The following is a 12,708-nucleotide window of genomic DNA, read 5'->3' as shown; positions in this document are numbered from 1 at the left end:
ACTCATTTTGTCAGACACAGATTACTTTCTTACTTGCTACAAAGAGCATGCAAAATGAGAATACAAATGAGAAAAAGAAGAATTTAATAGACCTTTGTCATTGAGCTATCTGACACTGTATTATTTAGTATGTTCTGATTCAGAGGTAGACAACTGGCACTAAATCCAGGAAACAAATAAAAGACAGAATGGATCAGAATGGAACAATCTGTACAGATGATTATTTTACATTCCAGATATGGCTGTGTACTGTACTTATGAAGGAGTAGGAGAGCTGGCTGTTTCTTGCAATAGTTATGGGGAAACATGGGTCTAAAAGTTAACATTTTTAATTTTTTTCAGTGAGACTGCTGCTCTGGAAGAACAAGCTTCCCTGACAACTCTTACTTTTTCTTTTACTTTTTCATTTGTTTCCTTTTCTCTGTATGTTTTGGTTGTTGGGTTTTTTTTTCCTGTGAGGTGTAAAATAGCACATTATCTATGTCTACTCTCATATTTATTTAGTTAACTAAGATTTCTTTTTCCAAGGTTGCAGGATTAGAGGGATTTGGTGAAGTTTCTTGGTTTGGGGAGGTTTTTCCCTGGCTTATTTTATTTTAATCTGGCAACTATAAATTGACAGAATGATTTTTGGTGCAAGCACTTTTATGGACTATGATAATCTTGTGGGCTAGATATGAATTTGGCACTTTGGCAGACTCCCAGCTTACCTTTTAACCTCCCATATGTACTTTGATGGGAGTCATACTGCTGTTGTTTAAGCCTCTTCCAAATTTCTTTTGAAACTCTGGTGCACTTTGTGATAGCACAAATCTACTGGTATTATATTTCATTATTGCGTGAGGAATTAAGCTGATGCCCTCAGTGCCTTCAATAGAGTTTTGAAGAGGCTTGTAGGCTTCACTGCACTGTTTTGGCTTGATAAAGGGATCCCAGATGTTTTTCTTCTGTCAAGTAAGATTATAGTTTGGTAAATGGTAAAGAAGTTAATTTAACTTGTGCTTTTACAGATAGGCTTACAATTTCATTGTCATTCTTTACAGGTAGTGAGAATTTAATAATTAGACTCTTCCTAGTTTTCTCTTGGCTCAGTTTGTTTGTTCTGTTTTTCCACTGTCAAGTTAAATTTTTATTGCTAATTTCTGTGTCTTATATAAATCCTTAAGGAAATAAAGAGAATGGTATATCATCCTTATCCATTATGCAGTGCCTTACTGTTGGTGTTTTATTGCTGTTGAGGTTTTCCTTAGCTTAGGAGTTTCTTAGATTATTGACTGAATCTCCATTCAAATCCATGGCTACCATGTGGGTGGCATTAAATGAAAGCTAAATAAATTTAGCTCCTAGCAGCTCCAGTGTCTCACCTACCTGCATGGGGAAGTCCTGCAATCAGAGTTAAGATATAATGTAAGAGTCTTCTGATAAACAATGCTGAAAACACTTAATGAAGGTGGATCCATTTTTCTAAGCAGCTTCTCGAATTTCTGCTGTTCTTATCATAATTATGTGTATTATGATCTTCTTTCTAACAGTCTGTTGTGATGGTGGCTTTAAGTTGGGTTCCAAGATTACATCAAATATAATTATACTTTGATTTCTTTATCTGAACATCTTGACTTCTTGAAATATAGCTTGTATTCTTCCTTAGTTAAGGAACATCCAAGATAAGAGTGTACTTGGAAGGTTAAAAGCTACAGCTACAGTCTTGTTTCCTTCTTCAATCTGCAAGAGCCTTACCCTGATGGTCACATTCTATTTGGTGTTCCAATAGTCCTGTTTGAATGCAGGTCTTTTTATTGTAGCACTTGCAATTCACTGAAGGAGCAGTTTTGGGAAAGTACATGGTTTTTGAAACAGGGTGCTTTGTTCTATTGCTTTGACTTCTTGTGGAGGGGACTCAGAACTTTGGATATCTGTTTGCCCTGGCATTATGTTGGACAATTCTTCCAAGTCACTTTCCAGAGGTAGGAAAGGATGGTTCCTTGAGGGTTTAAATGGTTTTATGTAGGGGGTTATGTTGCAGCCAGCTGGGTCTTGGATTGTTTAGGAGCTGCTGAAATCAATGACCTTAAGGAATGATAAAATATATGGTCTGCTCCAAGGGACCAAACGTGGGTGACCACTGAGGACCTGCAAGAGAAGTGTAGCTGATCCAGAGGTAGCAAAGTGTGATGTAGGGGATATTGCTTGCAACGAACATTTCTACAGCCAGAGTAACTTCAGCCACATAAACCATATCTGACAAAGCTGGTTTATGTAGGAGATAGAGGTTTTACTGTTCCTGAGGTAAATATGACTTTGTTGTGCTATTTCTTTCACACACACAAACCACTCTGTAAGGTGCACATAACACAACCTATCTCTACATGCTCAGTAAGCCCTCCAGTGCCTCCCAGTATCCTGATTTGTGGATGGATCATTGCAGATGTGCAATGATTATGCAGACTTTAAGCAGCAAGTCCACTGTGTCCCAGAAATAGCTGATTTTTATGTTGGCATGTGTATCTGCTTGAGGAATATATGGGCCAGCATGTTAAAAAAATATTTAACAATTGTCAAAAGAAAAAAAAACAAACTAAAATCCATCTACTGAGATTGGTGTGAGAGGCAGAAAAGAACATTTCTGGGTAAATCCCAGCATACTGTAGCCTTGGACATTTCTACAAAAACTCAGCATCCTGCAGCCTTTGAAGGGCTGTTTAATCAATGAATGTGCATAAATTCTTCCACCATGTTTGGTGCTTGTGGTTCTGAAGGCTGGGATCTGATAGGGAGACATTGCTCTGGAAGAAATTCTCTGAGTAAGGTGAAGACTTCTCATCCCTCACTCAGGTTGGCATATTTGTTGGCATAAAGGATTTTTGGAAAAACCCCACATCTTTTACAGAGGCTGGCATGGATTTTATTCCTCTTCTCTGATTCAGAACTTGCCTGCACACACACTATCTTTTTTTTTCATCAATTCAACCTAAGGAAATTTGTCAAATTATTCTAGGAAAAATAATTCTGATCAGAAAGTGTTGACAAATTCACCTAAAGGCATGTGTTCTGCTCTTGATTCTCACCTCTCTATGCATTCATACATACAATATGATATAGATATGTATTTATATATATATATATATTTTATGTCTATATACTATGTATCTTTAATATATATCAGTGATACCTAAAAGCCTAGACAGAAATATAAAACTTAAATGTTGTGTTGTTTTGATACACTTGCAATATAAGTGGGATTTTTTTTGCCTTTGTTTTATGTTTGTGTTATTACTTCTACATGATGAAGAGGTTTTAACTGGGGGAGGGGGGTGAGAGTTCTTTTATGCACTGACTTTCCAGTTCCTTTTGTAATTAATTCTAGGCCAAGTGGCAGGTAAGTTAAATGGTACCTGGAACTTATTGTATTGGAACACATAATAAACATCAATGGTATATTTAGAAAATATGCAGAGGGCAAGACAGGAGAGGTGGATATTCTTTTCTCAACCTTTTTTTGACCTGACCCAATTTAATAAGCTGACAATTGTGTGGTTTTGACACAAAGACATTTGTACAAGTGATCAGAAACAGCTGTTAAGATATGTGATTTAACAATGAATGCAAAATATTCCTGTGAAAATATTTCTGAGCAGGCTTAAGCTGCAGAAAATAGTGCTCCCAAGGATGGGAATTTTGTTTTTCATCCCCCTCATTGCAACCTGAACTTTGAATCACTACTATACATTAAGAATCAAATTTAAAGTAATCCAAGTTTGAAAATATCTATTCACTGAACCCATATGCTTGAGTATGGATAAATTGGTACTCCTTGCTTAGTGCTAAAGCAAAAAATACAGAATGGCTTCATTGACCTATTTCACATTGACAGAATGATAAATCTGCAGGAAACAAGAAATTGTGATCTTTCCCAAACTTTTCTGATGCTGCCTTGAATACATAAAAGCTCCTTTTCATGCAGCTAAGGAGAGTAAAAGCTTAGTCTTGCAAAATGCTTGTAATTGCCTGTTTCTTTATTTTATTGCCTTTAACTTGGTCTATTTGGTAACTGCTAACAGTTTTTCATGCACACATGTACAGGATACATTTTTTCAGTGCTGTTTATTTTTCAAATTCTGCAGTTTATTATGAAATTCAAGAGCACATGGTCAAAATTTGAGAGTTGATTTAATGTGAGGCCTTTGTATTTCAGGGACCTGAAACTGGACAATATTCTTCTGGATGCAGAAGGCCACTGTAAACTGGCTGACTTTGGGATGTGCAAAGAAGGGATTCTGAATGGAGTGACCACCACGACGTTCTGTGGCACCCCTGACTATATAGCTCCAGAGGTATTTTTTTGCAATACACTCAGAGTGCAGATATTCATCAGACTGTTACCTGTGTGATTTTAGACACTCTTTACATGTAGATGAAAACATTTAAGATGCAGACTAGACTCTGCTGCCGTTGTGCTTAGGTAGTCTTGCAGAAAATGGTTATTCTATTGCTCACAAATTCCTTGATGATAGCAGTGGTTTTTCTAGAATTTGTTTTCTGAAATTATTCTTCTCAATTTGCTCTTTCTGTCTCAGCATCGTTATTTTTAGCAACCTTTAAGGTGCTAGATGCAACTGAGTATTGCAACCTTAGTAATCTTTTGTAATTATAAAAATGTTTTTATTTTTTAGTGAGGTTTAAAAGAACATTTCATACAGAAGAAACCATGTGTTTGGTGTCTTTTTGTCTACAGCCTTTGTGGGAATATAATTTTTCCTTTCTTTAAAGTATCTGTGTGTGAAAGATAGTATGCTTGTTCTACTTCATAGAGTTGCACAGGAAGATGGAAACTAGATCTAGATGCTGCCACAGTGGTTGGCAACATTTCAAGGTGCTCATTGGATAAAAGAAATAGCTGAGAGCCATGTGGCTTTTAAATATCCAAGATTTTAATATTATGAGGTGTATTTCAAAGTAACTAAAATGAACCAATTCTGCTAGGCAGACTTTGCTCAGTTGAGTTAGTAACCTCTGCATCTTGAAGATTCAGTGTGCAGGTTTAATGGAAAAGTGTTGTTGGTTTGTCTTTCGTCAAACACAAATTTGCAGTGGGGAAAAATGTTATTTATTATTCATCAGAGGCAATAAATCATAAATCCATACTGCTAGTGTTCATGGCTGTCCAACTTTGGTAGCACAACTGATAAGGTGTGAATCATCTTGAAACTATCATAAGTACATGTCTGACAGAGTTTGAAAAGTATTCCAGCATTAAAAGAAAATAAATACCAGTGTGGTAGTTTTGGCTTTGTATTAACTTTTTTATGATTCAGTATACTAATTGAGTCCTTTGACAAAATCTTTGAAAATTATTATTAAAAATAAAGCAATAATAAGAACCCAGGAACTTTTACTGAGGCTTCCAATTTGTCATCTCAATTGCAGAAGTTTAGCTCCTGCTTCCATTTCTCTTGCACCACGGTGATATGTTTTAATTTCCTTTTCTTTAGCACTATCTGATTTCCAAAGAGTGTCCAGAACACTTGAAAAGTATACAATGGTGTATCTAAAATCAAATTTTCTTTCAGTGAAGAATGTGATTGGGATCCAGACCTGTGCATCCAAACGTTAAACTCATTTCTGTTTTTATGTTAAGACTGAATTTGTTTTTTTATTGGTCTTGATTCCCAACTACAACACTATAAGCCCAAGCAGTCCAGCAGTGGATTTCTCACTGCACTGTTAAGTGTTGTGTAAGGAGTGAGTGGATTTGTTGCCATTCCAAGTCATTTTAAGGCAGCCAGCTTCACCTTAAGCAGGCACACACTCCCCTTTCCCTGGTTCCCTGTCATCCTGAACTGATGCAGCCAAACTGCAGCTTCTTCCCAGTGAAAAGGAGAGAAGAATTAAACTTGTTCCTGGTACAACAGTAGCTCTGTAACACCAAGTGCTGCTGTAAAACTCCATGGTGCTAACCTATTATTGCTGCTAAGGTTTTTGCTAAAAGGTTGAAATTGTGCCACATGAGAAGTTGTAGCCAGTTTTTCCTGAAAGCAATTGCAATTAAAGTAAGTTCTACAGCCATGTATTGTACAGTGGTTTAATGCTATAAAAGGAACTTGAACACAAATGCTTTTGGCTTCCTTCAGCCCTACCTAAAGGACAAGAATAAATCTCTCAGATGATCTCTGTGCAGCTATAGAAGCTGGTATTTTGTTTTGTTCGAGATAGAGACAAGGAAATGTTTCACATTTTCCACCAGTCTGTTTTGTATATGTGAGTTTTTTTCCCCTATAGTGTGACCTGCTTTAAACAGCTTGGAAGGATATGCAGCTCTTTTGCTCACAAGCAAAACTCATTTACTCAGGGGACTGATAAACTCTGTCAGTACTTCTGAGAACAACATCTCATTGACACTTAGCTGTGTCAGTGCAAATTGCATGGGTACTGAAACCAGTGTGTGCTTCTGTCCTGCTTAGGCACTGGGCATAGAAGGGCTGTATCATGTTGAAACAAATGTGAGGTGAGCCAGTTGTCTCACTTGTCTCTTCAATGCAATCTCTTTTTCTATGCTAGATCCTCCAGGAGCTAGAATATGGTCCATCTGTGGACTGGTGGGCTCTGGGTGTTCTCATGTACGAAATGATGGCTGGACAACCCCCCTTTGAAGCTGACAATGAAGATGATCTCTTTGAATCCATCCTTCATGATGATGTGTTGTATCCAGTCTGGCTCAGTAAAGAAGCTGTCAGCATTTTAAAAGCAGTGAGTCTTCCATTACTTGCTTTCCTCCTCATGGGTTTTTGGGGGGTTGGTTTGTTGGGTTTTTTTCCCTTGATTAGAACTGAATTTGCTGAAAGTTGTTGAGAGCAGTCACCACTGGGAGTTCAAGCACAGTTCAGAGTGCCACTATTAGGATAATGGGGCCTGGGATAAATTACACTGCTTGTGGGAAAGGAACAGAATGTTTGTGTTCCACGCAGTTGTACACTGTATAAATCTGTGTCCTGCAGGCTCATGTTTCAGGGAAAACCCGAGCAGCTAGAGCTGTGCTATCACTTTGACACTTTATACCGCCTGCTCCCATCACCAGTGGGAGAAGCACTCCGTAATTAAAGAAACAATGTTTTGTATTTAACCCGCTTACAAAATTTCCTGTCCTTTGCCTCTCTTCCCCTGTCATCAAGAAGGGTTGAAAGCCCTTTATTTACAGCTGCATGTTCTATTTTATAGTTCACATGATAGGCAGCCTTACTTAAGTGTCATTTTTTCTGTTCTCGTTGGGATTTTTCAGTGTGAGTGGTGACTTGACAGCAACTTGTGTCACCAAGTGCCACGATTCTTTAAATCAGCTACTAAATGTGCTACTGGGCAAATTCAGTTTTTAGACTTTAAGTCAGAATATAAATAAATACACATAAGAAAATATATATTTTTATAAAGTCAGGTTTATAAGGTCATTCATTACTATGACACTGACTTAAATTCTTTCTTCTGTGCTAGTATTGTCCTAAACTTAAAAGCAAAACAAGCTTTTAAGCAGTGTGCCAATCTCCATAGTTTGAAAACCCAAAGAGGATTTTTGGCTTAAAAAAATAACTTAGTTTTTATTTACTCCATTTTTTCACCATCTTTGAAACTGGAAAATTTATGTCTTTTCATGTATTTTAGTTTCAGCATCTGGAATAAGGGAGACTTTCAATTAAGAAGGCAGCTAATAGTATAAAATCCTGCAGAGATCTTCATAAGGGTTATTTTGAAATTCTATATAAAACATAAACAAATTGTGATTTTAACACCAGCTGTCAGCACATTCTGCAGAAATTCTCATCTTGACCTTTTAATGATAATGTCTGCAGGCTCCTTCTAGGTGAGCAAGAGAGATGCTCTAGCAATGATTCAAAGCAGAAGTCAAAGTTCACGTTTTAGAAATGTTTGCTGGAGTATCTCTCATGCTGCATTCACTGTAGTGAGAACATGGAAGATTTTTTCTGCTGGTAGTAACTTATTAATACTTTTCTCCCTTCTCTCCCAAATAGCTTTCTGACTACTTCTTGTTAGTTCATATGATACTTTCATGTATCCATTTCTGTTTCCAGACCCTTTGATTATTTTACTTCAGCAATTAAAATAAATGGACTTGAGCTGCAGAGTTCAGGCTTATATCCAGGGCTCAAGGGTTATTTTGGCACATTGTAAAGGAAGAGTTGTTGTCAGTTTTCATTCCTACATCTGATTTTTATTGTAGACCATGGGACTTTCTTTTAAAGCTGACTTTTCTACAGAATGGACCTGCATTTTGGTAGTAGGAATGGTGATTTGTATCTTGCTGTAGTCATAGCCTTTTAGGCATCAGTTGATAGAATTTAATGGAGCTGTGGCAATTTAAACCACAAATAAAACAAATTTCCTTCTGATTAGCAACCTGCTGCCTACAGATCTATGGTATGGAACCTGCTTGAAATTTGTGTTCTTCATCTGATACTTGTCCATATAAAGAACAGGAAAAACAGAGGGAAGAAAGAGGCATCTGTGTATTTTAGTGCTGAATGGTAGCAAGGGATTAACTTTGGAACACTTCATTTCCTCACATTGTGCTTTGAGACATGAGTTTTATTCTTTTGAAACTGTGTATTTTTACACACCTTCAAACACCATGTAAAGAAAGTTTAATAAGAAGACATTCTCTTTTATTAAGTAACAATGTTTTCCTATTTTCTGAAGAAAGAATTTTCCTGTTATTTCCAACAAAACAGTGAGGATGATATTAAAGCTCATTATTACAAGACAGCCTGTTGCTTATCCCATGAAAATCCACACATCTTATTAGACCTGTTTCTGTGAATTGACAGGAATTGCTATTTAAATTCTTTCCTGTGTAGTAAGGAAAACAATTCCTCATTGAAATTGGCTCTCTGCTTCTTCCTAAGCAATGGAGAGATGTTGTCTCTACAGTGTGTGTTCCCTGTGTACTGGGATGGCAGTCTGTGGCTACAGAAGCAGAACTCTGTTTTTAAGCTGATTTATTTCAAGAAGCAAAATTTGGGGAGCCAAATGATCCTTGATTCAGGCCCTAAGCAACATTTTGTCCTTTTATCACTTAGTCAGTAGGAATGCTGATCCTAAAATGCTTCCTCTTTCAGAGAAGAAGGTTCCTGCCTTAGTATGGGAAAATAGAAAGGCTCATGGATATGACTGTCAGCTCCATTTGCAACCATCTCTTCAGCAGAGTGCAGTTAACAGCTGTATCTGTCCTGACAGTTGCATCAATGCTGATGCTGCTGATAAACAGGGAATAAATGTCAGCTTTTGCTTCAGAAATAGAAAGGGATTAAATTAATGCAATTAAATGTCTGCTTTAGAAGTTTTGTATTTTTTCATCATATATGCATTTGATATTTTTAATTATTCATTATTAAAATACATTGTCTTTTCATCATCTGTTTCAAAGTTGCATGAAGTTTGTGAAGTACAGCACTAAACTGGATTGTCTAGTCACATTTTCATGTCCTGGGCTTCTTAAAAATTACATGTCCAGGTGCTTTCCCTGTCTCCAGTTTAAAACAAAGATAAAATATTGCAGATACTAGGATCACATTTTATTTCTTTGATACCTGGATTACATGGTACAAAAAGTGTATCCTGTAGTTTCCATGTTCTGTTTCTGCAATACATGTGGCTGCTGCTTCCTGGCCTGCTTGCTCCAGTCCTGGAGATGAAATAAAGCAGAGGAATGTAGGAATGCCTTTTGTGGTTTTTCCAGAGACCTCAGCAAAGCACAGTAATCCTTTCAAAACCTTTATTTCTCCTGCTCATAGAAAATATTGCCTGTAGTTTAGATATGACTTGCCCACTTGCAGAAGAACTTGCAGAGCAGTTGAACTCAAGACCAAAGAGAAGGATCATCCTCAGAGCAGTGTGTTTATGGCAGAAATCACGGACAAAATTGTCTTGCTGATCTATGTTGTACCTTTAAAATGACAGCAAGGGTATTCTGTGGATGATCTAGATATCTAAAATCATTCTAAGGGCTTTCTTTCCTAATAACTGGAATATTAAAACAAGGGCATGCATTACAGTGATCTGTTTTTTTCCACTTTTTTTTTTTTTCTACAGAAGTGTACTATAATGTGATACATAGGTTGAAAAGGCACTGAACAATTATTACATTTTATTTACTTTGTACACTTTTTCTAAATTTAAAAATGTTATATAATGACTGAAGTTACAGCAAAGCTATTAAGCTAATTCTGTAATGTATTTGTGTGTATAAGAGCAGCATTTGTTGCTACTTGAATTGCAAGGATTCTCTTTCCACACAAATTAGAAAATAAGTAGAGCAATTGCTAATAAAAGAAGGAAAACTAACAGAGAAAAATCAGGTAAGGAATTATGACCTGCCATCAGTTGATATCAATGTCTTACACCATTTGTACAGCTTTTTCCCGACAGGAACAGTAATAGCTGAAACATGAGAAGTTTATAAATTACCACACCATGGGAGGCCAGTTAGCATCACTTGCTGACACTAATCATATACAAAAATGAAAGAGAATGTGCAAGTTATGTCGTGGGGGACATGACATAACTTCCCATTCTCAAGGGAAGCTTTCTGCAGGTACTGATCACTCTGCCTCTGGAGGGTTTAAGATCATCTTTCTTTCATTTAGTAGTTTTGGCTACAGCTGGAACTAGATATGCTGAAAGAGAAACTATTTCATTAGCACTCCCACACATCTTTAGTCAGATGAAATCAAGACATCTCAACAATAAACTGAAAGAGTTTCCTGCAGTAAATTCACAGTTTGAATCTTATAGTTTGGCTGAAACCTCTGAAATCTGGAGGGCCAGAAGAAATAACCTTCTGAAAGGAAACTGTCTCTAAAAACTTGGCTTTAAGAATTAGAGTGTGTAATCGAGCAGCAAATGATTTCCAGGTATTGCCATTCATGTTTTACCTTTTCCCTCCTCTCCCTCCCACCCTGCAGTTCATGACAAAAAATCCCAACAAGCGGCTTGGCTGCGTGGCCTCCCAGAACGGGGAAGATGCCATTAAGCAGCATCCATTTTTCAAGGAGATTGACTGGGTTCTTCTAGAACAAAGGAAAATCAAGCCACCCTTCAAACCTCGGATTGTAAGTAACAGTTTGTATGACACTCAGAGAAAACTTGCTTTGGCAGTTCTGCTTGCTGGCTTTGCTGAGAAATGAGATTTCCCCGATGCAGTATTTTGAGGGCGGAAATAGTAACATAAAAATGGGACTGAGGAAGTTTCTGTTTCTGTGAAGGTAAGTGTCAGGAATAAATTTAATGCACAGAAAAATGTTCATGTTCAGCCACATGAACCATGAGAGAGTTCAAGGCAATGTTTTAATTATATTCTGTGTTCTCAAAGATGCCATAGCCAGAAAAGATTATTTCAGTTGATATCTACTGTCTATACTTTCTGTGTGAACTATTTACAGCTCCGTGCTGCTGATGGCCACTGATGGATTTTCTAGTAAAACACAGACAAGAATTTATAAGGAATAATATTTTAAGTGAAGAAACTTGGACACACAGCTTCTTGGGGGAAAGAAATACACTTTATGATTAGATAAATTTATGTAGTAACATTTTCTTGGAAATAACCAAGTATTTCTATTTTAAAGTAGCAAAAATCTGTTAAGAGCAGCCCCACCTGCAGAAAGTACGAAAGCCACACAAAAATATTTTACTTATTCTGGTTTTCCTCTGGATGAAAATACTTACAATTAACCAAATGTCACAGAATGCATGCAGTCATTTTTGTGCTTACAGAGTGCAAGAGGCTAACTTTATGGTAAATCCTGAGATTGATTTGCATCTTTTGATTTCACACTTTCCTAATTACAGTGCTTCTTTTGCCAGTGCATATGGCCAAGGTACTTGTTTGTTTCTTTAGATAGTTTATAAAGGTATTTAAAAATCCAAAGTGCAAAACAAATGAACAAAATAAAAACCTTAGGTCTCAAGTCTGAATCCTGAATTAAGGTCAGAGGTGACGAAGTCCCCTCTGTTTGTGAAGAACTGCTGTATGTTACACATAATGCCTTTGCTTTGAGTTGAGGGAGATGCATTTCCCCAAGTGTAGCTGGTGAAAGCAGGGCTGACCATCCTGAACAGGAATCTGGGGCAGCTCCTCTGAGTCCACTCTTGGGGAAATGTCTCTCTGTAGCTGTGCAGAAAAAGCCCAAAGGGATTTACAGCTCTGAGTGGAAACCCTTGTGAACACCTTTCTAGGAGTAATAGTCATTACAGGAGTAATGTAATGCTGGGGAATGGAAACCTTGCAGTGCCATGTGTCCAGCTGGAGGGGGCCTGAGCCAGCCCCACTCCTGGGAGCAATGCAGCCAGTCCCTTACCTGCTCTGGAGGGGTGGCAAGGCTGCAGCTGGTGCCTGAGCTGATGTGCAGGTCTCTGCACTGCTGCAGGAAGGGAAAACCCCAGATTATCTCCTTCAGTGTCTATCTGAACCTGTCTAGCACTGTGCTAGCAGCTTTCAAGCCAGCTGCACAGCTCTCAGGTACCTGCACTTGGACAAGTCTGTGTTCAGCTGAGTTGCATTTGTGTAGGTCTTTTCTTGTTTTCACAACAATTTGGCCTTTCATCACGCTGTAGTTTTTGTTGTTTTGCTCAGTGTTCATCAGAATTTTGTTTTTAAATCAAGATGAACTACTGCAGAATTATTTTCACTTTATACCTCCATCT

At 37.5% G+C, this 12,708-nt stretch overlaps 1 protein-coding gene across 1 annotated transcript in view; it reads left to right on the top strand.

Moving 5' to 3' along the window:
* The window catches only part of PRKCE (protein kinase C epsilon), a 279,185-nt gene that overhangs the window by 246,981 nt on the left and 19,496 nt on the right, over positions 1-12,708 (top strand). The window contains exons 12-14 of the mRNA XM_056487832.1: positions 4,193-4,331; positions 6,556-6,744; positions 10,968-11,114. Coding sequence (XP_056343807.1) covers positions 4,193-4,331; positions 6,556-6,744; positions 10,968-11,114 — 475 coding nt within the window. The remainder of the gene's footprint in view (positions 1-4,192; positions 4,332-6,555; positions 6,745-10,967; positions 11,115-12,708) is intronic.

This window comes from Oenanthe melanoleuca, chromosome 3, assembly GCF_029582105.1.
Source record: "Oenanthe melanoleuca isolate GR-GAL-2019-014 chromosome 3, OMel1.0, whole genome shotgun sequence".
In the NCBI taxonomy this organism is placed as follows: domain Eukaryota; kingdom Metazoa; phylum Chordata; class Aves; order Passeriformes; family Muscicapidae; genus Oenanthe; species Oenanthe melanoleuca.
Note: the sequence above shows the minus strand (reverse complement) of the source record. Positions and strands in the feature narration are given on the sequence as shown.